Source organism: Zootoca vivipara, chromosome 2, assembly GCF_965207765.1.
Source record: "Zootoca vivipara chromosome 2, rZooViv2.hap1.1, whole genome shotgun sequence".
Lineage (NCBI taxonomy): Eukaryota > Metazoa > Chordata > Lepidosauria > Squamata > Lacertidae > Zootoca > Zootoca vivipara.
In genome coordinates, this window is record NC_142584.1 from 94458526 (window position 1) to 94484337 (window position 25812).

General features: G+C 42.3%; 1 protein-coding gene across 1 annotated transcript in view; it reads left to right on the plus strand.

Moving 5' to 3' along the window:
• Positions 1-848: 848 nt before the first annotated feature.
• MDFIC2 (MyoD family inhibitor domain containing 2) overlaps positions 849-25812 on the plus strand; it is a 41782-nt gene continuing 16818 nt past the window's right edge. The window contains exons 1-2 of the mRNA XM_035099414.2: positions 849-939; positions 18800-18838. Coding sequence (XP_034955305.1) covers positions 849-939; positions 18800-18838 — 130 coding nt within the window. The remainder of the gene's footprint in view (positions 940-18799; positions 18839-25812) is intronic.

A 25812-nucleotide genomic window follows, 5' to 3' on the forward strand; every position in this document is an offset into this window, starting at 1 on the left:
TAGCTGAACTTCTCTTTATTGATATTTATTTGTGAGCAGCTTAATAGCTTGCTTTATTTCTGTTTAGAATCACATTAAGCAGGCAGAGGGGCACATCCTACCCAAGCACGGCATATCTGTGTGCTGTAATTTACTCGTAAGTATTATTAATACAACTCAACGTGAAATTGATAGGAGTGCCATCGAAGAACACATTTAATATTAATAAAGCACTCCGAAAAGGCATATTGGTTTAATGCAAGAGATGTTACAGCATACAGCATCTTTAGAAAAAAATAAGGGGTAATGTTCTTTATTTAACATGGCACAAACGTCTGAGTATATAAATATAGAGAATGGGAAAAAACCCCACCAAAAGCTAAATTCTTTTAAGGCTGCAATCTTGTATGCACATACCTGAAAGTCAGTCCCATTGAACTCATTGGAACTTACTTCTGAGTAGACATGCAGAAATAAGGTTGTGTTGTACAGCTGCAATCCTAAACACAGTTGCTAGGGAGGAGACTATACTGAACTGAGGGGGACATACTTGCTTGCTTAGGATTACACTGCACATTGCATGGATCACAATGGGAAATAATTAAGTCTTTAGTCCTATACCTGCATACCGGAGAGTAAGCACTGCAGAGCTCAATGGGACTTTTGAGCATAGTTGCCAAGTTTTCCCTTTTCTCGCGAGGAAGCCTATTCAGCATAAGGGAAAATCCCTTAAAAAAGGGGATAACTTGGCAGCTATGCTTTTGAGTAGATGAATCTTTGCTGCATAAAGTGTTTTAACTTTGCAGGGATTGTTTTCACCATGTTCAAACTTCAAACATACTGATAATATCTTACTTCCTACTACGTAGATGTCAGAAGCAGAGACAGACAAAGTGAAAATTAGAACAACACCGAGCTTTGAAAATGACCAGCAAAATACTTCAGCGTTGTTGAAAGAAGGTGAGTTGTACTGTTTATCACTGGAAATACTTCCTAATAACAGTAATACTCCACAACAGAGTCTAATTCAACAGTGGTTAACTCCTAACTCCACAGCAGTGGCAAGTGCATTTTGCTTATTCTGGGGCTTGGCCTAAAGTTTAGAGAGTCCTGTTTTTCAGTAATCAAATTGTTCATCCTGAGTTAAAAAAAAAAAATCTAAGAAAAGTTTCAGGTGCTGCATTCGAAGTGGGCCTAGTTTCTAGATCTACCCGGTAGCGATATAAATGTTAGCCATAGGTGCCACCCATCAGTCAAAAAGAATTTTTGAAGCATCTGACATAAAGTAAGGATGCAGGAAAGAGAAATGGTATCTGTGAAATTATGCTTGGCAAACGTTTATGGCTGGAATGCAAATAATGGCATTAAAAGTTTTAATGGGAGATGGATGCATGTCTTGGTGGCATTTGGTTTGCTGTTGCTCAGATTAATTTGAGAAATACACTAGTATTAGAAGGAGCAAAGAAGAAGAACATGTTTTGTCTCAAAAATACGCAATGTTTCGACATAGCTGCATGTTGTTCTCACATCTGCATGATAATGGAAACAACAGAGTTTTAAACTGTGGCTGCCAAAAGACTAACACGTTTAGTCTGAGAGGATGACAGCGCTGTCCTGGTTGTAAACTGCAGCAGCATTGAACATTCATGGTGCACGTAGTATGAAAAGTAATGCCACATTGTATTTATTTATTCCCAGTATACAGGGCTGGATTTAGGTTTGATGAGGCCCTAAGCTACTGAAGGTAATGGGGCCCTTTATATAGCAGGCGGGGCCCATTACTTACACCATAGGAACCTACACAACACAAAACACTGTTGATGTATGTAGGTTTTATTTTATTTCATTTTATTTTTTTATCTTATATTTTGGGAATGTACATCCAGGTTTTATTCCCTTTTAAAAAAAATTGGGGCCCCCAAGAGAGTGGGCCCCTAAGCTATAGCTTGTTTAGCTTATATGTAAATCCGGCACTGCCAGTATGTATAGAAGACTGCCTTTCACCGTAGACAAAGTCTAGTCTTCAAAATGCCACAGGTCTCTCTTGTTTTTGCTACAGTGGCATTAGCGCAATTACTCCTGTGCAATAGGTATACTAATGAAGAGAGCAACTCCCATTATCTTTGCTACTGGAGCGGAAATAGCATTTGGTGGAGGGGCCTGTCCACTGGCAGGGGACTCCACCACTGTAGGGGCTTTCACTGTGCCAATGGGAGGTGCAGCACATGGGATTCTGCTGCTGGTGGTGCCCCAAAACAGGTCAGTAAGGCCTAGTGGTTACAATATTGAACTAAGACCTGGGAGACCTGGGTTCAGATCTCCACTCAGCCATAAAGCTCACCAAGTAACCTTTGGCCAGCCATTGTCTCCCAGCCTAACCTACCATACAAGTTGTGGTGGAGGTGTAGAACCACGTATGCCACCTTGAACCCCTTTGAACTGTTGGTCCCCCACCCTTGATGAATGTACAGCCCTATTAGCATTGCAGATCAGAGTGGCCATCAGTAACACTTAGCTGTTTTCAGTTTGCTTAGTTTGCAACATGAAATGTGCAGTGTACCACCTCTGGGTACCAGCGTTTCTTACCTGGAAGGTAATCCTAGGCGAACAGAGGCTGATTAGGGCTTATTGGTCTTGAAATACATATGACTTGTTTCAGGAACATACTGAATAAGAGATTGGTCCATCCAGCTCTTTAGGGTTTCAGATCGGGGATGTATCCAGGCCTACGAGGAGATGCTGGGGATTGGACCTGGGGCTATCTGCATAAATGGCAAAGCTTTGGCTGTTCCCATAGTTCTGTGGTGTGGTGGGAAAGAGAGATGTAGTTCTCGCCTCTCTATAGACAGCAAGCTACCAGTCATCAATGTGAAGGCAGGGATAGAACCAGATGATTTGGGGCACTGGGTGTGTTAGGAAGCAGCTAGCAGAAAGATGAACAGGATTCCCCTCTCTGCTGCCCCAATGTTTTATTAATGGTTTTTAATGTTTATTTATTTTTGCTCCGCACCACTTAAAAATATTAGTTTTCAGGTCTCTCAGCAAAAAGAGTGAGTTGCATAGTAGAACCTGATCCTGTCTGCAAAAGAAAGAAAGCAGCGTGTTCTTTTAGCATCCAATTTTAAAGGAAAGTTATTTTTATTCCTGGTTTTGTATTGATTACTTGTGCCTTCTAAAAACAACAACCGTGAACCACACAGTGGAAGAAATATGCCATAAAGATATGGCATAGTAGCTCTCTTTATTTAGCGCCTTGCGCCCTCAGAGCTTCCAAAACATTTTGCAAAATAATACGTTATGTGCTGCGAGGGCCATCATTGTGTGCACTAGTAAGAGGTTGTGATCTTTATAATGTATCCATTAAATGTTTATTGGCTATAAGGTCATAACCCGCTTCATTCGTGGAGGAAGTGCTGAGCCGAACACAGAGCCATGCATTTTTCGAGGAGGTTGTTTGATATTTGATTCCAGTAGCATCAGCCCCTGGAAGAAAAGGAATAAGAAGAGGGATAGGAGACACAAATGTAGGACATGATCCAGCCAAGGTTAAGCCCTTTGAATTCCCATTGGCACAAACTGCTGTTGCTGGAAGAGCAGGTTCTAAATGGGGGAAATTATAGAGACTAGGTGTTTTGCAGTCCATCTCCTAACAAAGCATTGGCATGTGTTATTCCAGGGGCAAGCAAAGTGTTCACTTCCAGATGCTGTAGGAATACAACTGTCATAAACCCCAGCTACCATGGCCAATGTCCAGGGATTATGGAGGTTGTAGTCCAACCACACATGGAAGGCATGCCTGTGCTATTTTAAAGGAGGGCGTGCAATAGAAAATTTAGGAGGACCAGTAGCGTTGGGATTTTTACATATGAACACCAGAAGCTGTCTTATCACTGATCCATCCAGCTCAATAAGACAATGACTCTTTTCCAGCCGTACGTGGAGATTCTGGGGATTGAACCTGTGGCTTTCTACATGCAATGCAGATGCTCTGCCACTGAGCTATGACCCTTCCTGACAAAATGTGGTGACCTGTGGACACTGTTGGAGCTTTTTGGGAAGTGTGTGTGTGCATGCAGCCAGTCATTCAGAGGAACGAGCCAGGTCTTTCCCTCGTTTTAAACCAGCTTGTTTCCTGAAGTTTGGAGCAGGGATGTATTTTAGCAAAAGGTTGCTAGTGGCAGAGTTACTTATTCATGGGGGCATCAGGTAAAATATTTAAAACACACGTTGTGTAACCTTAGGTGACTCCTCTCCACTTTAAAGAACAGGGCAAAATGTGGCCGAAAAGCGATGATGCCAATCCCAGAGGGCTAAAATCTCTGGAAGATGCCTTGTCAGCTTCATGCCTATGATCAAGTGAATTAATCAATGCAACCCTTCCTTTAAGTTGTAAAAAAGCAGATTTAAAGACTCCCTTCCAGTGGGCACAGAGTCTATCAAATGTAGCCTACTTCCAGCTTGCTGCTATTAATTGCAGTTTTATAAGCTGAGTGGCTCTTGAACTCTGCAGTGCAATCTCCTGGGGAGGGAAAGATTTCAAATGCACTCAGAGAAACAATGTTACAGTAACTAGGGAGGTGTAGGAAATGCTTCTGTTGGGACAGCACCAGACAGACAGCTGTGCTGTCCATCCTGATAAACAGCAGGGAAATTAACATTGAGCTCAGTTTACAAGTTTTGTAGTTGATGCCTGTTGCCGGTTTACACTTCTTCGTCCATGGTCTGTTTCTGCTCTTCTGGGAGTGGAGAGAAAGAGCATTGGCATGGTGATGTACTTATTTTAATGATTCAGCAAAATTTATATAGCACTTAATTACCAATAAAAATGCCAACCAATTAATTAAAATTCTAAATGTTTCATATAATGCAAAATGGTTTGAGCTTTATGCTTTCTCCTCTTCCCTCCACATCCCTGTTACCTTTTGTGTCATGTCCTTTTGTGTGTGTGCTTTCACTTCTCCAAAATATGAACCTGAAATTGACACACACACACACACACACACACACACAGAGAGAGAGAGAGAGAGAGAGAGAGAGAGCAAGAGAGCGCACTAACCCATTCCACTAAAAGGACAAGGGAAGAAGTAGTTGGGTGTTTTGGGCTTCTCTGGCCAATTTTTTTTCATTAAAGGCCTCATGGCTGACAATGCATCTTTGTACTAATTACTAGCACAAATTAGACTTCACTTCAGCTTTGCTGGAAAATCCCTGCAAGCAGTTTGAATAGGAAGGGGAACACTTTCTTTCGACGTTGATGGAATGGCTCAGGTGCCAAGTTTCTTCTGCTAGATTCCAGAGATTACTTAGTGGAGACAGGAACACAATTTAGCAGTGTTGCCGCATCTATAATTAAAAGGTAAATTTGTAGCCTGGCTTCTTATATTATTTAATCATGAATTACTCTTTGGACTATAAATAATAAAGACGAGATTAATCTCTTACCATTAAAACAAACCAGTCTGAAATAAAACTCCTGTGTGTGTGTGTTGTGTGAGAGTGAACTTTTGCACCAGACTCCGACACTGACTCTGTCCAAATCTAACCAAACACAGGCGAGGTTGCACCATCATGCCCACCACATGGTGGTGGTAAATAAAACTTACTTCTCTTGCATTGTTGCACCTGCGAGTAGTCATCCAGCAGAGCTTTTTTCAGTGGTACATGGCCTTTTGTCATCTGGCGAAAAGAGCATTGTTCTGACACCCTTGGAGGCATAAAACCACTCAGGTTCAGACAGAGCTGGATCTCACAGTTTGTTGTTGTTGTTTAGTCATTTAGTCGTGTCTGACTCTTCATGACCCCATAGACCAGAGCACGCCAGGCACTCCTGTCTTCCACTGCCTCCCTCAGTTTGATCAAACTCATGTTCGTAGCTTCGAGAACACTGTCCAACCATCTTGTCCTCTGACGTCCCCTTCTCCTAGTGCCCTCAATCTTTCCCAACATCAGGGTCTTTTCCAAGGATTCTTCTCTTCTCATGAGGCGGCCAAAGTATTGGAGCGTCAGCTTCATGACCTGTCCTTCCAGTGAGCACTCAGGGCTGATTTCCTTCAGAATGGATAGGTTTGATCTTCTTGCAGTCCGTGGGACTCTCAAGAGTCTCCTCCAGCACCATAATTCAAAAGCATCAATTCTTTGGCGATCAGCCTTCTTTATGGTCCAGCTCTCACTTCCATACATCACTACTGGGAAAACCATAGCTTTAACTATATGGACCTTTGTCGGCAAGGTGATGTTTCTGCTTTTTAAGATGCTGTCTAGGTTTGTCATTGCTTTTCCCCCAAGAAGCAGGCGTCTTCTAATTTCGTGACTGCTGTCACAATCTGCAGTGATCAAGGAGCCCAGGAAAGTAAAATCTCTCACTGCCTCCCTTTCTTCCCCTTCTATTTGCAGGAGGTAATGGGACCAGTGGCCATGATCTTAGGTTTTTTGATGTTGAGCTTCAGGCCATATTTTGCACTCTCCTCTTTCACCCTCATTAAAAGGTTCTTTAATTCCTCCTCACTTTCTACCATCAAGCTTGTGTCATCAGCATATCTGAGGTTGTTGATATTTCTTCCAGCAATCTTAATTCTGGTTTGGGATTCATCCAGTCCAGCCTTTTACGTGATGAATTCTGCATATAAGCTACATAAGCTGGGAGACAATATACAGCCTTGTCATACTCCTTTCCCAATTTTGAACCAATCAGTTATTCCATGTCCCGTTCTAACTGAAGCTTCTTGTCCCACATAGAGATTACTCAGGAGACAGATGAGATGATCAGGCACTCCCATTTCTTTAAAAACTTGCCATAGTTTGCTGTGGTCAACATAGTCAAATGCTTTTGCGTAGTCAATGAAGCAGAAGTAGATGTTTTTCTGGAACTCTCTAGCTTTCTCCATAATCCAGCGCATGTTTGCAATTTGGTCTCACAGTTAGAGCTAGCCAAATGGCTGAATGGGTGGGTCGAGGGAGGGATAGAATGGAGAAGAGGGTGCTACCGTCTGTCTTGAATGAGGCAGTGGTGTGTCCCTCCTTAAGATGACTTTCCAGGATATTAATATTTTCTTCTTCTTCTTCTTCTTCTTCTTCTTCTTCTTCTTCTTCTTCTTCTTCTTCTTCTTCTTCTTCTTCTTCTTCTTCTTCTCCTCCTCCTCCTCCTCCTCTTCCTCCTCCTCCTCCTCCTCCTCCTCCTCCTCCTCCTCCTCCTCCTCCTCCTCCTCCTCACCTGCCCACCTCACTAGGTTACCCCAGCCACTCTGGGTGACTTCCAACAAAATATAAAGGGACAAAACAAAACATCAAACCACACCGAAATATGGCTTCTCATTAGGGAATGCAGCTGATAAATGTTCCCTGCCCCTGCACTGCAGAGAACCATAGCTGTACTTTTGCTGGTCTGTGCCAAAAGTTGAGGGACAGCCTATCGAGTACAGTACAGTTCACTGTTGTTGTGCAAAGCCAGCCTGTGCTTATAATTTGGCAGCAATTTGGCTTGACTTAGGCACTGTTTTCCATCTGTTCCTGCCTGGGCTTTGTGATACGCTTTATACCAGAGAACATTTCATTCACAAAATAGGTGCAGCAGTAGAACCACAACCACACTTTCTCACAGGCCGCTAGGAGCCATGCCTCAGAGGGGACCTCTGGTAGGGCTGTGATGCACTAGCTTTTAACCATCATATCTTAAAGTACAACCATGTAAAAATAAATAAAGTTGAAAACTAAGCAGTGGTTTTCCAGTATGATGCAGCAGCATTACTTGCATCAGGCCAATTTACCACTTATGATAGCAGTAATGGGACTAAAAGCCAATAAAAGTGGTCTGTTCGTTCAGAGATTGGCTTTTATGGCTTACTCCAAATATTATCAAGCGAATCAAAAGCTGTCATCATAGTGTCTAAAAAGCCTTCATACCTTGTAAGCAAACAGTGTGACACTGACAAATAATCATTAATATGCCTGCGTGACGCCAAAGCCAAGAAAAAGGAAGAAAAGGGGAAACCTGATATTTCACTTTACGTATGTCATTAAAATAATTTTAACTAGGTTTCAAATGTAGCAGTTTTATGCATAAAATGACTTAATTTGTACCTTTCTGTCCCATTGTATTTAATACTCATGCAGTGGAAAATGTCTGGGTCCCAGAGCAACAAAATGGGTACTTGGATATCCCTTCTAGTATTGCTGTCGATTCTGGAAAATGCAGCAGGCACTACTGACATGGCCCTTCCCCGGTGACAATGCAGCATAAACAATATTAATGCATGAAGTCTTGTACCTTGCAGATAGTGGCTGCGACAGGGAGAATTGCAGGCCCACCCCTTTCTCTTCGCTGGTTAGGGATAACAGGGTCTTTCCCCAATACCCTTCCTCCTCTTACTTTTCCAAGTACCTACATTCTTCAGTCTCCCTTCCCTATTAGGGATGAAAAGATGTGTCCATTTTCATTCCTTCAGTTCCCCCTTCCCTTCACACACACTTCATCCCTTCCCTTCTCACGTTTTGGGGGGTTTCGCCAGTCAGCTTGGTTTTGTTTCAGGTTGAGCGGGACTGCTGCGGAATTTTGGGATCTTAGGAAGTCTCTGATCTGCCCCCAAATGTTCTGTTAATGGTACAATCTGACTTGGAAATGTGAGCACCTTCGCCATTTCCCTCCAATTAGCCATATATATATATATATATATATATATATATATATATATATATACACACACACATTTTCAAAAACAAGCAATTAGCCTTGTAATTGAGGATATGCGCTCTTCTAAAATACCGCCACTTCTCTTTCCAATGTTCCACTGCACATTACTTTCCTCAGATTTCTCCGTCAGCCCAAGTTTTGACACTAATGTAATACTTGAAAATATTTTCCATTTTTCATATTGATATTTTTGACCCGTGTGCTCTGCATTTATTAATGGCAAGTTCCCATCCTCAAGACATTGTGATAATGGACTGAGATATATATGCTTGTTATCCTTAAAAGAACCGCCAACTTTAATGGATGAATATGAGGGGTTTGGAGTTTGGCAACACAACCTTTGTCAGAGTTTCATTGCCCCCCCCTCCCCACTTTCCCAAATAGTTTTGTTGACGCTAACTTCAGACATTGCTATAGGGAGGGAAGGAGAACTTTCAGCTCCAGGTGTTGCAAGACTCCAGTTCCTATCATCCCTGAGCTGCCTGTGAGCTGGACCTGGCAGCCATTGTAATTTCCCACAATGCCATGGACTGGCACTATGTCAGGGGCATAGTTTAGAAATGTAAAATGGCTGACACAAACACCAGATACTGGATTGGCTTCAAGGCAAATCCCAATACTGGTAGGACTGGCTGGGGTTTGGGGGTCTGGCAGTTGCCAGAGGGTGGTACTGGGAGTGGGCTCCATAGCTGTGTGAGCTCATAATGGGATAATACCATCTTTGGTTCCCTGAGCTCATTGGAAGGAGGGAGACCTACAGATGTGTGCAAAAAATTGTCCTAACGAAGCTAATTTTAAGTACATGCACATGATCCAATATGTGTTTGCTGTTTCCTCTTTTAGCTGCTTATTCATATTATAATTTGCTAGAATATAAGAAGCTCTGCAAATCAAATAAATAATTGCAGCAAGTGATTAAGGAAGCAGTTTGAACCAGGTCCCCGCCAATGCCATGTACACATGTTCTCTCCTTCCTGTCTCTCCAACAAATAGATGTTTTAAGCAGTTTTAATAGTATCCCTTTAATATTGCCATCAAAATTCACCAGAGTTCAAGAGCGGAGCAAATTTACATCTGTTTAAATAATGGACTTGACATTGATATTACATCACAGCTATTTTAAATATAATCATTCTTCATAACACCACCTTCCATGTCACTGCTCGCAAAGAAAGGGCTTGATCCTGCTTCCATCAAAGTCAACAGCAAATCCCCCCCCCCTTTCGCTTCATCAAGAAAGGGATTGAGCACTAAATGTGAGATGGAAAACTGGCCTTGCGTTGTCTCTTTGGGCTTGACATTGTTCACTGATGCACTCGGCGATGTTAATTCCCTCCACTTCAAGAATTACTGGATGGATTTCTATGCTTTGTATTATTTAGCCATTGAATCAAATGATCACTATGGTCTTTCTTCTGTCCGTAAAAACACACAAAGCCACACATACGGTATTATTGAGATTCTCTGGGGAGGAAAGGCTAATCGAGTGCAGAGCTTTGTGTCTGCTGGACTTGGGGTGGATTATTCTGGGGCCATTCCAATGCCCTGTTTCTTAGACTGCCTCTCACTTCAGACTTGGCAGCAGCAGAAATAAAGGCATGACACCAAGTCCAAGGAGCAGCAGCAGCAGCAGCATGGGAGCCATAGAAGAGTGGTGCAAAACTCTACTCACACAGTGAAGCTTTCCTCTTTCCTCCCTCCTGAGCACCTGCAGCTGAGCTGAGGGGCAAGGGAGACTCAAGTCTAGGGGAATTGGAAAATCAGAATGATTTAATAGGTCTGCTTTGCACAAGCACAAGTGCCTGCTTGTACGGTACATGCAAGAGACCAAAGATGCTGGAACAGGGTTTATCAGAAGCACAGGGGCATTTTCTGCCCACTCCTGGCTTTTGGCTGCTCTTCTCCCAGCTGTTCTGAAGTCTTCAGCAGGGTTCTTATCAACACACAGGAAGCAGAAACTTGAGAATCCTGTTTTACTCACCATTCCTAGGTTGCCCCTTTTCATACATCAACTTCAGTAAGAAATGCGAGAGAGATATAGCGCTTGTTGCTCTGAATCACACAGAAAGTTCACATAGGCTGTGATTCAGAGAAGTCAGTTGTGTGCAAGAAAACTGCTTGTTTAAGTGTTAAGTAAGAATAAGTGAAAAGAATGATAGATAATTAATAAATTGATTGAAATTATGATATAGAAATTACTAAAGATGATTTATAATGAAACAGTAAGGGGGGACTTGAGGAAGTCAAAATGTTAAGAAACAAGAATTATAACTATGAGATATTTTTTCTTTTTTTCTTTTTTCATTATTGTTATATGTTTGGTATTTTGATGTTGATTGGTGTACTGTATGTGCAACATACATAAGCAAAATTCATATGAAAAATGAATAAAAACTGTGCTTGTTGAGTGAAGGGGATGTAGGAGTGAAAATACAGGCATTTCTATGTGCATACATGATTTCCTTTGTTTCTTCAGATGCATAGAATCATAGAATTGTAGAGTTGGAAGAGACCCTGAGGGTCATCTAATCAAACCCTTTACAATGCAGGAATCTCATGTAAATGACTTTTTAATTGCAACCAAGAGTAAGAATTGAAGGGCCACCACTCAGTGGCTAAACATCTGAAGAAGGACCAGCATTCCAGCAGGTAGGGGCTCTGTCCGGAAACCCGGAGAGCTCCTGACAGTTTGTGTAGACAACACTGAGCCGGAAGGACAAAGAGCCTGACTCAGTATCAAGCTTCTTCTTATGTTTCTTGTGTCTCTAATATTTTTTGGAAGCCACCCAGAGTGGGGGAGCCAAGCCAGATGGGTGGGGTATAAAATATGATGATGATGATGATGATGATGTCTAAACTTCATTATACTGAGGGAGGATAAAAAGGAAACCATGCCAGAGGCTAATTCAGATTTTTAAGAAGCTGTTAAGCAGCATTTCTTAAAATGTTCACCCTAGTCTCTCACACTTTGCTCTTTTTAATATGGAAAAAAATTCGGTAGCTGGCACTGATGAGCTGAGATTACCAATTTTGCACATGATGTTTTAGAATTTATTTCCATTCCTCCCTCAGAAACACCTGGTCTTGTGCTTATTTAGGAAACCATTTAGCTTGGATAGTTGTGGGGGGTGGTGGTGGTGGAATGCCTCAAGAGCTCAAATGGAATGGAATGGTGGTTATCAGAATGAAGGATGTGATGTACCTTGCTCTCTGTGCTGGGTTGGTGATTTTGTTGCACCTGTGGTTTGTTCTTTTTGCCATTGTTTGGAAATGTAATCAGGCAGGCACCACCAGTCCCTGTTTATGACTTTGGCTCCATGCAAGCTAACCCAGTTATAGGACCCCAAAATGTTGTTTTTCTCAGTCTGGAATCATCCACACTCATTCTCCACTGGATACTTTCAATCCAGGTTGATTCTAGATTTTGCTGTCCACATGGATAGGTGTGGTTACTTAATACACATTTGAAAACCCTTCCCCGATTAGGTTATCCACACCTTTTTCTCCCTGCACATGTTGCAGGTGAATGAAGAAGGAAGTGGTGATTGTGATCTTGGTAGACACCCACCCACAACACCATTGCGCAGGTGGGGATACTTGCGAGGACCGCCTGCTTTCAAATGGACACATTATGGGGTAATGCAGAACCAATCTGCTGTCTGCTTTCATTTTGGAAATAAAACGAGCTTCTTATGAAGCACTTTTCAGGGGCAAAAAAAATACTCAGTGGACCTAGATAAGGGATCCCCAAACTGCAGCCCTCCAGATGTTTTGGCTTACAACTCCCATGATCCCTAGCTAACAGGACCAGTGGTTGGGGAAGATGGGAATTGTAGTCCAAAACATCTGGAGGGCCAAAGTTTGGGGGTGCCTGATCTAGATTGTGTATATAGAAAAATCAGCCTCCGTTGATTCTAGAACAAAATGTGCGTATGCAGCCTTCAGCACATCACAGTATTCAAGTCAGCCACAATTCATTTTGTGCTCGCAAAGACATTTCTATTTTCTGAGGCATTTGACTAGATGTTTTGTTGTTCTCATGATACTGTGATATAAATTTGATTTATTGTTGTGCTGGCTGGGTTTGTTTTTTGTTTTAAAAAGATTGTTTTGTTTTATTACGTGTTATATATTTTAATGTTATATCCTGCTCTGGCATTGATTCTAATGAAGAGCAGGTGATAAATTACCAAAGAAAAGTAAGTAAATTATAAATTATAGCAAACTAAAATTACAAAACTGACATTATGTGTAGGTACTATGCAGGTAAACATGAAAATGAAGGCAATTTAGTAAAGTGACTGACTGCTTTCACTCTTGGAAATAACCTTTAAGTTGATTAATGGGGGTTGGGGAGAGACTAAGCTTTTAAGGGATATTCTTCTGGTACACTGTGCACAGAAGAAAGAAATTCGAAAGTTAAAAGATTCACACCTGTATAAAATTTCTAGTGGAATGGAAGAACTCGGGGCTTGATGACATGTGGTGTTACTGAAGGGATTAAACACTAGCCATGTGTAGTGGGAGATGATTGTCTCCAGGAATGCAGCATACAAGGAGAAGAGAATGTAAGACTACAAGAAGAATCTGGATAGATCAGGCAAAAGACTTATCCCCTCCCTGCCCCACAGATGACTGATCGTGGTGCTCCGGTAGATGGAGAGATTGGGCAATAGTCAGGAATTCAGAGAGTTGTAGTCTAAAACACCTGGAAGTTAGGGAAGGCAGACCTAACCACTTGTCTATGGCCATTAGTTACTTGCCAGCCTGTCTGTTTTTTAATCTGTTCTTGCCCCTGGTCTGCCAGATCCTTGACTGCTGCTCTGGAACTTAACCATACCTAGTTTTGACTGCAAACTTGCTTCCAGTCCATCTGAGCCTTGATTGCTGTTTTGGAACTTCTGCCCATCTGAGACTACACACCTGCTTAGAGCCCCCTTGGACCGGCAGCCAGCTCTCTCTGGATCTTGGAATCCCAATTCCTGGAATCCTGTAAAGACTTGACACCCACAATCCCATCCCACCCCCCCTTTCTAGCACAGCTACTTTCACCCTCTATCTAAAAGGTTTACCTTGAAAAGTGATAGATCCTCAAGAGTAACTTCTGCTGCAGTACAAGTAGCTATGACCAGATGAAAAAAAAAATATGGGTACACCTTTGCGTCAACCCATAGTCAGATCCTGAAGATTATACCCTGAATATCACATCATATTCAGCCCATATCCCCTTTCTCTTATTATTCTCATATCCATCAATTTTTGTTTTCGAACAACATTATTTGTGCAAATAGGGTCCATGACAAACATGCCATAGAAAAAAATGTCAACACTACCAATCCTTCCACTACTTTTTAGAAAAGAAAAGTTTAAATATAGGTTACAAAATGTCACTGTGATGGCATTGCTAGCAGAAATAAAACACTTGGTAAATATAGTGTTAATCTTTTCTTCCTTAAATGAATCATTTTAAAAAGCTATTAAACTAAAGAGAATGAGCATAGTTTTCTAGTAATGACTTCTCTTCTTCAGAATGAAATTGGTAAAAACCCTGATTGCAGATCTATATCCCCAAAGGCCTAGGAGTTTGGGGGACTAGCTGGCTGGGGGGAGGTGATGATCTGTGCTATACTGTATGTCTAAGCGCCGCATCCTTGTATACTTGCTGTATTTACAGATATGGTTGTATATGCATCTTTATTTAAAATCTCATCAGGTTTCTTCACACACACACACCCTTCTCATTCTGATGCTTAAAAACAATGTTCTCTCCTTTTCTTAATATATACTTTGATATATGTATACACACACACACACACATGCTAAATATAAGTACAATTTTATTCATAAGCTCACATAATGATTCAGGCTGTGATTGTTAATAAAAATGCATTTCTAACCATCAAATTTGAGTCTATTATTCTAAGTTAATTGCATTTGCCCTAAAGAGACTTGAAACTGGCTGTCAGCCTATTTGTGTCAGTTTCATTTTATTCATCAGTCAATCTTCTCTTTCCTTTTCCTTTTCTTTTTTTACATCCCATATATTGATCAAATAGATTTGTTAGCATGCCTGTGCAGCTTTGGGGGTGGGGGGTGGGGGGAAAGAAAGTTTATGTTATCCATCAGGTTTATTTGATTACTGTATTACTTTGCATATTATCTTAATTGATATTTCAGTAGCAAATAAATGCCCTTTTTGATGGTCCCATAAGATTCCTATTAAATATAAATCACCTTACCTGTGACTTGGATGTGGATATAGTGAAAGGGAAAAGCACACGCAACACATAAAATATATTACATCCAACCTGCACTGTTTCTGCAGGTTAAAGAATAACAAGTTTGTGCTCTAATTTGTGGCACAGAAGTTTAGTTCTTGCCGGTTGGTTACAGAGAATAAAAATATGAGGTAGCCCACGTGTAACCTTTAATTAAAGCTCTGTAACCAGTTAACTAATTCTTAATTTTCCCCAGCTGAAGCCTTCTTTATATCTAAAATGCTAACGTGCTAACATACAATGGTAACCCTTTCTCTGTTCTGAATTTCTTATGAACACACCATTAGTAAAAATCATAGTAGGGAATAATGTTGGTGTAAAGAATATCAAACGTTGTTTCTACTGAATTTAGAAACATAGGAAAGAACCACTTCACACAAAGTGGCATGGATCCTGACTTCTCCTCCATGAATCAAGTTGAGTTCACCTCCCTCTTTCATGTGCCCCTTCCCCAATTTCTGGGAACTGGAACTGGAAACACTTAGGAATTATGTGGGATGTGATGCAGATAGAGAGAAGAATCGACAACACCCCTCCCCTGCCCACAACCATTGCATCAATGGAAGAAAAAAAAACCTTAGGGTTCAAGCCTTTTTATCAGGACATGGGGTTGACACAAATTGCTCTCTTTTTGAACAACAACAAAACCTTTTATTGTGAGGACCATGCCTGTACACAAATATCAACACAACAATAATTAAAAATGTTAAAATTCATTACATACTATCCCAACAAAACCTTCATCCCACAAAACAGAAAGAGAAGGAAAACAAGCAACCAGTTAAACAGACGATGAAGGGGTCTTTACTTTATCATCCATAAATCTTTCCCTGTCTTTCATGGCCTTCATCACAAAGACCGCTACCACATGGGTAATTCGTGGGTTAGCATCAACTAACAAAATTTTTACTCTATCTTCAAGATTGATTATAGAGTTGGGTATAGTTTGCAGCATCGCGTCTCTAAAGCCCGAGTAAATGGGGCAATAGAGGAGGTAATGTATAAGATCCTCTTTAATTTTCATGAAGCAAGGGCATAAACAGTGTTCTGCTGGGATTTTTGTAAATCTACCGGTCAGGTATGCAGTTGGCAATGTTTGAAACCAGGCCATTGTGAAAGCTCTCCGAAGGGTGGGATCAGTGATATCCACCAGGTAGTTGGCACAGATTTTGACTGTCTTTTGAACAACAACAAAAACTCTTCCATTTTTCAATAGTACACATAAGGTGTTCCATATGCCTTCCTAAAATGGTGGTTATACTTACTGAATTTGGAGAGGACTCTTCATAGTGATCCCAGGGCACTTTACAGTGTTACAAAATATGCAATCATGTTAATTTAAAAGTAAATAAATAAAACAGAGTGGAGAGCACCCACTCACCATTGTGCAGCAGCCCAAGACCACCAGCACTTCAGTGACAACTGCCCCTGCCCCCGCCCCAGTCGAAAGGTTGTTGGTATGGAAGAAGGTGCCCAACCTGGTGATAACAGGAGGTAGCTGTAACCCAAGATAGGACAACCCAAGATAGGTCAGTCTGGAGTGGAATTCCATCTAACCACATTCAGTTGAGCATGAAATCCAATCTCTGCGACTGGAAACACTGAACACTCAGGATTCTAATCATGTTCAAAATCTTCCTGCAAGATTTTGTTTAGTGGAATGGTTGTGGAACCAGCCAGCATGCATGGGGTTGCTGGGGGCAGTGCACCAGAGATTTCCAGATTTTTCAAGTTGGCGACACACTTTTTAGACATGCATCATTTCGTGACACAGTAATTCAGTTTTACTAGCAAACCGGGGGGGGGGGTGTAAACTAACCCATTATAGGAGCTTGTTACGGGTAGGTAGCCGTGTTGGTCTGACGTAGTGGAAACAAAAAATTTAAAAAAAAATTCTTCCAGTAGCACCTTAGAGACCAAGCTCATAGGTATGAGCTTTCGTGTGCATGCACACTTCTTCAGAAGAGCGTGAGGAGTGTTCACGTGACACACCTACTCACTGCAGCCGACCCACTAACATGCTGCGACACACAGTTTGGAAAGCTCTGCCCTACACACTTTGAGCCCTCATACATTATTTTGAATGGCTACAGGTGACCGGTTAATCTGGAACATCATAGATTGCTGAAGGTGGAATGCTGATATTTCGATCCATGGAGTAAGCAGCCTTTAGTGAGTGATGCAGCTTGCTTGTGAAGCAAAAGCAATACACCAGAAATACGTGTTCTTTCCCCCACGAACAATTATGAATGAAGACCTTTAAGCAGACAAAAATTCACATAATAATTTATCTGGGTATATGTGTGTTTGTGTGTGTTCCCACTGAGCAATGTATTTTCAATAGTCACTTACAAATCTTGGTTCATGCAGAGAGGCTCAGATGACACTCTGCCACACAGATCTATGAATGCAGATGGTTTTCTGTGTCAATCTGTGTGTATTCTTCAGTGTGCCAGTTTTTGGAAGAGTTCCTGATCTTTTACTAAGCAGCCACAACAGCACAATCTTCATACATGTTCCTATATTTTATTTATTGTATTTTAATTACAACATTTACATGCCTCCTATTTGCAGAAAGTTCTCTGGATGGTTGTCATGACACTGTGAGGCAAGGGATGTCCAGAGTGAGGAATTAACAAAAGAAATTGTCAAAAGCACACTTACAAGTTAAGGCAAAAGGCATGTTTATCAGTCCTACATCTCCCAGCTACTCCTAGGTGTGCACTCAATGAGGCAGTTGCAACAACAGAGAGGCCCCACCCCTGACTTCATTGTATGTATCTCCCCCACGCAAGCTGCGCACAAGCCTGATCTTTCTCTCCCTCCTCCATCACCTGTCCTTCATGCTCCAATCCTGCAGCTTCTCCTGCCTCTGACTCTCACCTCCTGGCTACTACAGGGTCCCCCAGCTAACTGATCCCTTCTCCCTAGTCAGTCTCCAAGCCCCCTTTCCCACTGCCCACTCATCAGTATCCACTCACTGCTCCTCAGGGTCCAGGCAGTCCCTCACAGTGGTTCCCCTGTGATATCTTAAGCCTCAGAACTGTTATGGAGAGAGTGGGCATTGGAATGTCGGCTCTGAACTCTACAGAAATTGGATACCAAGGAATGAAGTGTCTTCCCGTTTATTTTCAAAACCTTAGACCATCCAGTATCTACTCTAAAGAGGAACAGCTGCAGGGGGTGGGGAGGATACCACCTTCACCATTTCAGAGCAACAAAGGAAAGGGGGAAATGATTGCTACATGAAAGGCATTTCAAAGACCTCCCACAAAACGCTGGTATAAAATCCCTAGTAGATTCATGGCAAGAGAACTGTCACACTAGTAATCCTCAACAGACTTTAGCAATACATTCCCATGAACAAAAGGCACACACAAAAACAACCCCAATATAGTCTCATGTAGGATTTTGAGGCAAGAGATCGATAAAAAGGGTTCCTGAATTCTGCAGTCTAAAAAAACCACCATGTTTCCAGCAAAGACAATGGTGAAAACTGTTGTCACTGTTATATTCTTGCACCTTCTCTGCTCCATAAAAACTGCTATTATCTTCAAATATATCCCATGAGATGCACTTTGATGACCATCCAACCCCATTTTTGCTATCCAAACCCCAAGCAAAGCACAGACTGGCTGGCTGAAGAGGGTTAGAAAGAATGTGATTTGTTCCAGTGAGAGAATTTGAAGGCTGCTTTTGAGCTGTGTTTTGAGGGGTTGTTCCTTTATGATATCCTGACATCCCTGCTTCTCCAGGTGCCTAGGTGTGATTTGCAAAGTACGGTGAGCCTGCATGTTTATAAACATAGGAATTTTTCTTTTCTTTTTCCCCTTCCCTCCCTACCCTCCACCCCAAGGATTGACCAGCCCTATTGCCCAACCTCTTGGAGACCAAAGTAACTGCAGATTTTAAGCGTAAAGTGCAAACTAGAGGTGAATTTGAGTGTTTCCAAACAGTTTCCACAGGCAACCCCATGTTTTAGCACTTCGCAATAATGTAACGGGTGCTACCTGTGAATAGAAAACAAAACTCTACTGAGCTGAATAAGACGTGCTCTCAGGCTGTGTGTGTGTGCAGAAATACATCATGAGGTAGCAATATGCAAAGCCAGTGTAATTTATGCTGGTTTAATTTAAACTGATAGAAAGTATAGCAGATCCAAACTTGATTCAGCAGCAGAACTACTGCTCTACTGCTGACTGAGTCGACCTAAGTTTGGTAGAGGGGAAACAAGCCTTTAAAATGGTAGAGGGGAAACAGAACGGCTACTTTTTCAAGGCTTAACACAGTGTAAGATTTGCTAGTCCCAGTTTAGCCCTGGCTGAGCTACGATGAAAGAGTCATGCTATCGTATCTCTGGCTGAGCTGAGGTTGGTGTCTTACACCAGCATAGCCCAGCTGAGCCAGGAACCTGCTGGCTGATATTATTATCAATAATATTAATAATATTATTATAATTTATTATTTATATCCCGCCCATCTGGCTGGGTTTCCCCAGCCACTCTGGGCGGCTTCCAACAGAAGAATAAAATAATCAATTAAAATTAAAAGCCTCTCTAAACAGGGCTGCCGTCAGGTGTCTTCTAAAAATCTGGTAGCTGTTTTTCTTTTGACATCTGATGGGAGGGCGTTCCACAGGGCGGGCACCACTACCGAGAAGGCCCTCTGCCTAGTTCCCTGCAACTTGGCTTCTCGCAATGAGGGAACCGCCAGAAGGCCCTCGGTACTGGACCTCAGTGTCCAGGAAGAATAATGGGGGTGAAGACGCTCCTTCAGGTATACTGGACCGAGGCCATTTAGGGATTTAAAGGTCAGCACCAACACTTTGAATTGTGCTCGGAAACGTACTGGGAGCCAATGTAGATCTTTCAAGACCGGTGTTATGTGGTCTCGGCGGCCGCTCCCAGTCACCAGTCTAGCTGCCTCATTCTGGAATAGTTGTAGTTTCCGGGTCACCTTCAAAGGTAGCCCCACGTAGAGCGCATTGCAGTAGTCCAAGCGGGAGATAACTAGAACATGCACCACTCTGGCGAGACAGTCCCCCCGGCAGGTAGGGTCTCAGCCTGTGTACCAGTAGGGTTGCCAGACTCAATAGTGGACAGGACTTCTGTGCCTTTAATTGCCCTGCTCTCTTTTGAGTCTGGAAACCTTAAAGAGAAACCAGCAGACCCTTTGTTTAATTTCCAAGCAAAGGGTCTGCTGGTTTCTCTTTAAGGTTTCCAGATTCAAAAGAGAGCAGGGCAATTAAAGGCACAGAAGTCCTGTCCACTATTGAATCTGCCAACCCTATGTACCAGATGGAGCTGATAGACAGCTGCCCTGGACACAGAATTGACCTGCGCCTCCATGGACAGCTGTGAGTTCCAAATGACTCCCAGGCTGCGCACCTGGTCCTTCAGGGGCACAGTTACCCCATTCAGGACCAGGGAGTCCTCCACACCTGCCCGCCTCCTGTCCCCCACAAACAGTACTTCTGTCTTGTCAGGATTCAACCTCAATCTGTTAGCCGCCATCCATCCTCCAACTGCCTCCAGGCACTCACACAGGACCTTCACCACCTTCACAGGTTCTGATTTAAAACAGAGATAGAGTTGGGTGCCATCCACATACTGATGAACACCCAGCCCAAACCCCCTGATGATCTCTCCCAGCGGCCACATGTAGATGTTAAAAAGCATGGGGGAGAGGACGGAACCCTGAGGCACCCCACAAGTGAGAGCCCAGGGGTCTGAACACTCATCCCCCACCACCACTTTCTGAACACGGCCCAGGAGGAAGGAGCGGAAGCACTGTATGACAGTGCCCCCAGCTCCCAACCCCTCTAGACGGTCCAAAAGGATCTTATGGTCGATTGTGTGAAAGGCCGCTGAGAGATCCAGCAGAACTAGGAAACAGCTCTCACCTTTGTCCCTAGCCCGCCGAAGATCATCAACCAGTGCAACCAAGACAGTTTCAGTCCCATGATGAGGCCTGAATTATATAAATACCATGTAAATATATAAATTATTAGCATAATTTAAACAGAAATGCAATGCATCTCACCATAGTGGGGAAGAGGGTGACCAGGTAATATGTGTGCCAGCTCAATCTGTAAGGCCTCTGCTCTAACTTTCTTACGGTTCTTTCTCTTTAAACTGGACATGGACCAGACAAGCCCATCAAACAGAGGGCTTTCCTCCAATAGGCATTAAAACAGAGGGCTGTCTTTTATAAAGTAGGGAACATGGTTACATTTATTTGACTAATTTCACACGTTCATTCTGGACTTTTTGTTTATAAAGCAGTCTAACACAACAACCTCCCCGATCAACTGCAACGAAGCAAATCCTACGGTGAAATGGAGGCAATGCAGGCAATATTTTTGGAACCTCCCTCCCCCTTTCCCAACACACCTCTTTTGTTCTGTCAATCTGAACAGAAGTGCTCATGTGATGTAATTTAGAACGGAGCTCGCTTAAAAAATTTTTTTTTTCAGAAAAGCTTTCAGTCAGGAAAAGCTTTGGGAGCTCTGGGGGTATAGCTTAGCTGGAAGAAAGAAAAAGAAAGCAAGTTTGCATTGACAGCTTGATCCCAGAGAGAGGTGGCTGGCTGCTTGTCTAACAGGTCCTCTGGGTCTTGATGAGGCAGAGACAGAGGAACAAGTCATATTAAGTGAACGTGTGCTGCCAATGTTAAAGGAACAATTACCATTATTCTGCATAGTTCACTGTTTGCTGCTGCGATTTCCTTCAATAAAACCTCTTTTCACTTGCCAATTGGAGCTTGTCATGTAACAATATTTCTCATGCACAATACACATCGTAAAATGCCCTTGTGTTTTTAATACATTTGGAGTCGTGAACAATAGCAGTATACTGACAGCAAAAAGGGCTTGCTTTGAATATATAGCAGATACAAAAAGAGGGAGAGGGAGAGCAAGATCCCTCTTTTCAAGTGGGAATAAAGGTGGGTTTTGCCTAATTTTGATATAGAAGCAGAGTTACATCTTATGCATGACTCTACCTTGGTGTTACAGCTCTATACAGGCCATAATTCAAGAGACGCCTTTCTTCCAGTAAGAAGCTGGTACACCTTCCTCTTAGAGATGTCCTCAGAAGAACTACTTCCTGTCAAATAAGTACACCCCAGCCAGACATCTCACAACAAAACAAAGCCTAGTTTAAGACAATTTCAAGCCTGCACTGTGAGCAACTGCTAAGTTTTCCATTAGATTTTTCAGCCCAGTTTTGCACATTCAGGAAAGATGGTTTCAGCAAGCTGCAGAGAAAAATATAAAGTGGTACCTTGGTTTACAAACACAATTGGTTCCGGAAGTCTGTACTTAACCTGAAGCGAACTTTCCCATTGAAAGTAATGGAAAGTGGATTAATCCGTTCCAGACAGTCCGTGGAGTACTTAAACTGAATTGTACTTAACCTGAAGCGAACTTTCCCATTGAAAGTAATAGAAAGTGGATTAATCTGTTCCAGACGGGTCCGCAGAGTACTCAACCTGAAGCGTACTTAACCCGAATTATGAGTGTAATTGGTTCCGGAAGTCCGTACTTAACCTGAAGCGTACTTAACCTGAAGCGAACTTTCCCATTGAAAGTAATGGAAAGTGGATTAATCCATTCCAGACAGGTCTGTGGAGTACTTAAACTGAAAATACTCAAACCGAGGCGTACTTAAACTATAGAGGATTGCTTGCTTTTTTCCCCCAGGACTAATTGCAGTAATCAGCAGTCGTTAACAGCCATCTCAGGTTTACCACTCCCATCAGCCCATCACCCATTCCCACCCACCCCCACCACCCTCTGTATATATATAAGGGTCTAACACTTCTGTTTCTAGTGTATCTGAAGAAGTGTGCATGCACACGAAAGCTCATACCAAAATAAAAACTTAGTTGGTCTTTAAGGTGCTACTGAAGGAATTTTTTTTTCTATTTTGTAGAGGATTGAGTTTTATCAAGTAGACAGCTATTTAAGAAAACACCTTCCGGCAGGCAAAACTAGCAGTTCAAATGACCTTCAGCCCAACTGGATTGCAATACTGTTTCAGTTTGTACTGCAGCCATATGCTGAGCTGATTTTGAGTGACTGTAGTACCTGCTGTCTGAACTGATGGCTACAGCCACTTGTGGGGATTGCGCCTTCTATCAGTCTAAGCATCAGGGTTGGTGCCAGCATCAGGCATACTCCTAATGAATATTTTCCAGCTCGACATTCCAAGCAGTGCCAAGATGTTGGATCTAACCACCCTTTTCATTTCCCACAATGCCGCTAACCAAATTGCATTCTGTTGGAAATTGAAAGAACAGCCAAACTCTTTTTGCTGTCTGGGTGCTGTTAGTGCAGGCCACCAGCAAGATACTTTGCCCAAAACAGAGGAGGAACAAGGAAATCACTAGGATTGCTCATTGCTGCAACTTCCTTGCACCTCTTTCTAGTCAGACTAGGCCAGCATAAGTTGATAATCGGCAAACACCAGCCATTTGTTGTTGTTTGTTGTTTACTACTTTTCAATGGGAGCACACAATGCAACTTAAAAAATGTTCAACAACAACAACAACAACAATTTATTACTTATACCCCACCCATCTGGTCGGGCCTCCCCAACCACTCCGGGTGGCTTCTGACAGAATATCAAAAACACAATAAAACATCAAACATTAAAAGCTTCCCTAAACAGGGCTGCCTTCAGATGTCTTCTAAAAGTCAGATAGCTGTTTATTTCCTTGGCATCTGGTGGGAGGGTGTTCCACAGGGCGTTCAAGACAATATAATCCAAAATAGAAAACAGATTTAACATAAAGTAAAATTAAAAGATATAAATTAAACAGCAATCAGCACAAGAATTTTGAAACAGAAACACAATTCACAGTAAAGCCAACAAAATAAAATTGTCTTCACAACCAAAAAGAGGCAGGAATGAAGCCAGGCATCTTTCTTTGGGGAGGTCATTCCAAATACCAGATGCCACAACTGAAAGGACTCTATCATGTTGTATCGCAGGTGGTGTCAGTCCATGAAGATGGAACAATCTCTTTAAGGTTGTATCTTAACCCTTACTCCACACAAAGGAAAGTGAGCCCTCCCAGCTGTCACCTGGGAGTTTCCCCATACCCTGCCCCTTCATCTTCCATCCATCACATTCCTGTGTGTATCTTCATTAAGCCAAAGTAGGAAACATTTTAAAAACATAAATATAAGGGTAAAAGGTAAAGGACCCCTTGGACGGTTAAGTCCAGTCAAATGCGACTATGGGGTTATGGCGCTCATCTCGCTTTCAGGCCAAGGGAGCTGACGTTTGTCTGCAGACAGCTTTCCACATCATGTGGCCAGCATGACTAAACCACTTCTGGTACAACGGAACACTGTGACGGAAGCCAGAGTGCACAGAAGCACCATTTACCTTCCTGCCACAGCGGTACCTATTTATCTACTTGCTTAAGGTGCTACTGAAGGAATTTTTTTTATTTTGCTATGTACATAATGATTATTCAAAGTATTCAAAATATACATTCCAGGATAACATCTAGCTGTGTTCCAGATAATATACAGCTGTTCCTCAATCTGCTGGGCTGTGTTCTCCCAATCTTCAATCCCAGGCATCTCAAGTTCATTCATTGTTGAGGGATGGGAGGAAAATATGATTTCTGAGGCTCACCATGGGCATGACAACCTCCTGACCCAACCCCAACCCCTGGCTTGAGCAAAATAGCAAAATGGGGGCGAAAGAATGACAAGGACCTGGCGCCCCACAATAATAAGTTGTGTTTGTGAAGGTTTGCATTAGAAGAGGAAGCCAGGGTGCTCTCAAGCAGGTGAGCAACAGCCATGTGTACCTGTTTCCAGTCAGTGTGGACAATACTGAGCTAGTCGGAACAATGGTCTGATTATGTAAATAGAAGCTTCTTATGTTTCTTTCCAGGGGGCACGGGTGGCGCTGTGGTCTAAATCACAGAGCCTGGGGCTTGCTGATCGGAAGGTTGGCAGTTCGAATCCCTGCAACGGGGTGAGCTCCCGTTGTTCGGTCTCAACTCCTGCCCACCTAGTAGTTCGAAAGCACGTCAAAGTGCAAGGAGATAAATAGGTACCGCTCTGGCGGGAAGGTAAATGGTGTTTCCATGCGCTGCTCTGGTTCACCAGAAGTGGCTTAGTCATGCTGGCCACATGACCCAGAAGCTCCCTCAGCCTATAGAGCGAGATGACCGCGCAACCCCAGAGTCGTCCGCGACTGGACCTAACGGTCAGGGGTCCCTTTACCTTTACCTATGTTTCTTTCACCTCAGGCAGCAAAATGTCTTTGGCTGGGCTGGTTATGTATGCATTCACAAACACACACATGCACTACTGCAAATCTTACTCCTTCCTTTTTTAACTGTGTGCTTGTTAAAAAATTCAGGTATTTCCCCCCTAAATGCTAAGCTTTATTTTTTATTGTTAAAGGTAATTTTAAAGGAAGAAAAAGAATATAAACAATATATAGTGACTTTTGACACTCCATTGCTTTCTTAAACGAGAATAATAAAAATTTGCAAATGAACAAAAGAGTGGGAGGAAGCTATCTGATTTACAATGTTTTTGAGATAAAGAACACTATAAAAAAAGATCAATGTGAATAATAAAGCATTGTTAACTGAGTCATGACATTTCTATTCTCAGGGAAAATCTGAAGAGTAGAACTCTGCAAATGAGCACCTTCTGCCATTTTCAAAGTGGGAGGAAGACATATAATTATAATTTTTGAAGTGATGAGAGTTTTATTTAAATTGCAGGGGGGAAATTATTGAAAAAACATATCGACATATCAATATTACGTAAATTGCTTTAATTTTATTAAACTGAATGTGGGAGAGAGAATCTTTTCTTAACTTACCTTTCCT